This window comes from Anomaloglossus baeobatrachus, chromosome 4 (assembly GCF_048569485.1).
Source record: "Anomaloglossus baeobatrachus isolate aAnoBae1 chromosome 4, aAnoBae1.hap1, whole genome shotgun sequence".
Classification (NCBI taxonomy): Eukaryota; Metazoa; Chordata; class Amphibia; order Anura; family Aromobatidae; genus Anomaloglossus; species Anomaloglossus baeobatrachus.
Genome location: NC_134356.1, coordinates 482,510,058 through 482,512,557, shown reverse-complemented (window position 1 = coordinate 482,512,557; position 2,500 = coordinate 482,510,058). Strand labels below are relative to the sequence as shown.

Below are 2,500 nucleotides of genomic sequence, written 5' to 3'. Positions count from 1 at the left end.
ATCCCAAAAGACTTGCAAGTTTCTTTCATTACTAATATTGAGGTAACCTAACAAATAGCGGGTGACTACACATTACACCACATTGTGTGACCGACACTAAGCATTAATATAGTAAAAAGTCTGCCGTACATCTCGCCACAATTTATTGTGAATGGAGCAACTCCGTTTTTGCGCTGTGTTAGGCCCCTTTCACATTGCGTTTCACTGGCTCCGTCGGGGCATACGTCCCCAAATCCCTACTCCCCCCACAAAACATGTTTTGGACGTATGCGCTGACAGGGCCATAATAATATTGAGTGTAATAATAATAAAAAAATGAGTATAATGGAGCAGACAGAGCAGCGTATGTTCTGTCTTGCATCATTTTCAGGTGTATACGCTTTCCACAGGCGGATGCTCAGACGTAGCAGACTACGTTCTGGTGTCCGCCTACAAAAAGCGTATACACCTGAAAATGGTGCAAGACAAAGCATACGCTTCTCCTGTCTGCTTCATTATACTCAATGGCCCTGTTGGCGCATATGTCCGAAACACGCTTTGTCGGGGAAGGGACGGGATTTCGGACGTATGCCCCGACAGAGCCACTGAAAAAATGCGAAAGGGGCCTTATACTGATATGTGCTTTCATTCGCTGGAACCATAGTAGGTAGTACTCTTGGATTAAACGTTCCTTCATAACAGTGTCAGACACTGCATAACAAATACCTCTTCCATACAGTGTCTACCATTTGTGTCAGAGGCAACCATTACCATCTTGTCTTATGACACTGGTGGGGGCTGCACAGAATGGCATGACAGATCTGATTATGCATAGAAGGAAAAAAAATATTCAGCTCACCTGCCAGCCAAACTGCTCAAATCCTTAGGGTGCAAGGGTCCGCTGGTAGGTCCACGCCAGCATAGGATAAGCAACAGAAAAATGGAAGGAAAGGATCCAGCACAAATTCCTTATCGATAAAAAGTTTTCCTTATTCTTTATTGAATTATTAAAAGCAAAAACAAAGGGAGACTGAAGATTGGAAACATACATTAAAGCATGGGTGCTCTTAACGCGTTTCGGACTTTAAATAAAAACAAACTAAGTTATGACTAAGGACTGACTTAGTTTTTATTTTAATTTTAAGTCCGAAACGCGTTAAGAGCACAATCTTTTTTGCTTTTAATACTTCAATAAAGAATAAGAAAAACTTTATCGATAAGGAATTTGTGCTGTCCTTCCATTTTTCTGTTACAGATATGATTATGCAAGCCTGGCAAACCGACAACTTGTTAAACATGTCCCATCAAAATTTGTATTTCTTCCTTATTAAGAATATGCTGGTGGCAAATGCAATACAATACATACTGACTGCTATCGTCCCCAGTTTCCAGCGCTGCTAGGGCCCTCTTCTGGCCCACGTGACTTGAAAACAGACTACCCGGCTCACACCGCAGTTTGTGTGTGAACTGCCATTTGTTTCCCCAATGCAAGTATATGGATTCTCTCTTAGTCTCCATAGGTTTACATTAATTGAAACCCCTCTGCCCCACATAAGTCACTGTGTGCGCGGTCACGTAGGAGAAGAGCGATGCTCAAAACAGAAGAAGACGGATAGGTGTTTTAATGCACTTAATAATTATCTTCATTTTTAAGATGGATTAGGAAATACAAATTTTGATGTGACATCTTTAATTTGAGAATAGTTTTTAGCAAGTAAAAACATGCTGTAGAGTACAATGAATGAACCATCGTCAGTGCTATGCCATCTTTTACAATGCAAGGAGCAATGAAGCAGCCTATTTTATGCTCCCATACGGGGACCTCTGGCAGCTCTATAACCATAGTGTAGCACATTTAGTAGCAACTTTTACAAACATTTTTTTTTTTTTGTAGAAAATTGTAATGTAACAGAATGGGCTTCAATTCATTGAACTATTGTAGATCATTACATACAATTGAAACTTTGTATTTTCAGGTCACTTACTGTGTGGTAGGCCTCTGCCACTGCGTTCTTTTAAACTGATGGCTGATGTAGTAGGTTCTGCCTAGAATATCCTGTTTCTCTTCCCACCCTGGAGGTAGTGGAGAGATAATTTCCTGCTGTGCTAGTTGATAAGAAGGATCTGGTTGGTCCAATATAACCCAGCCAGGCTAAATAAAAAATAAAAGTGATACCAGTATGACCAATTAGTCAAAAGTAGAAATGGATGTATATCTGAATTCATTTCATGGTAGCAATAGGAAAATATGCAAGATAAACATGAAAAGCAGTTGGTTGTAAAGTCCGAGGGGAACAAAAGAACAAAAAATGGTTTTCAGACATACGAGGACACATTATCAATATACTTCTAAGGGGCAGATTAAAGCCCAAAAGGGTCTCCTTTAAGGTACCCGTCACACTAAGCGACGCTCCAGCGATCCCACCCAGCGATCTGACCTGGCAGGGATCGCTGGATCGTCGCTACATGGTCGCTGGGGAGCTGTCAAAACAGGCAGATCTCCACAGCGACCCATGTAACG

General features: G+C 41.2%; 1 protein-coding gene across 1 annotated transcript in view; it reads right to left on the bottom strand.

Annotated features, from left to right (window-relative positions):
* Positions 1–2,500, bottom strand: part of NEDD4 (NEDD4 E3 ubiquitin protein ligase) — a 143,597-nt gene that overhangs the window by 69,518 nt on the left and 71,579 nt on the right. Inside the window, exon 3 of the mRNA XM_075345749.1 lies at positions 1,965–2,131. Coding sequence (XP_075201864.1) covers positions 1,965–2,131 — 167 coding nt within the window. The remainder of the gene's footprint in view (positions 1–1,964; positions 2,132–2,500) is intronic.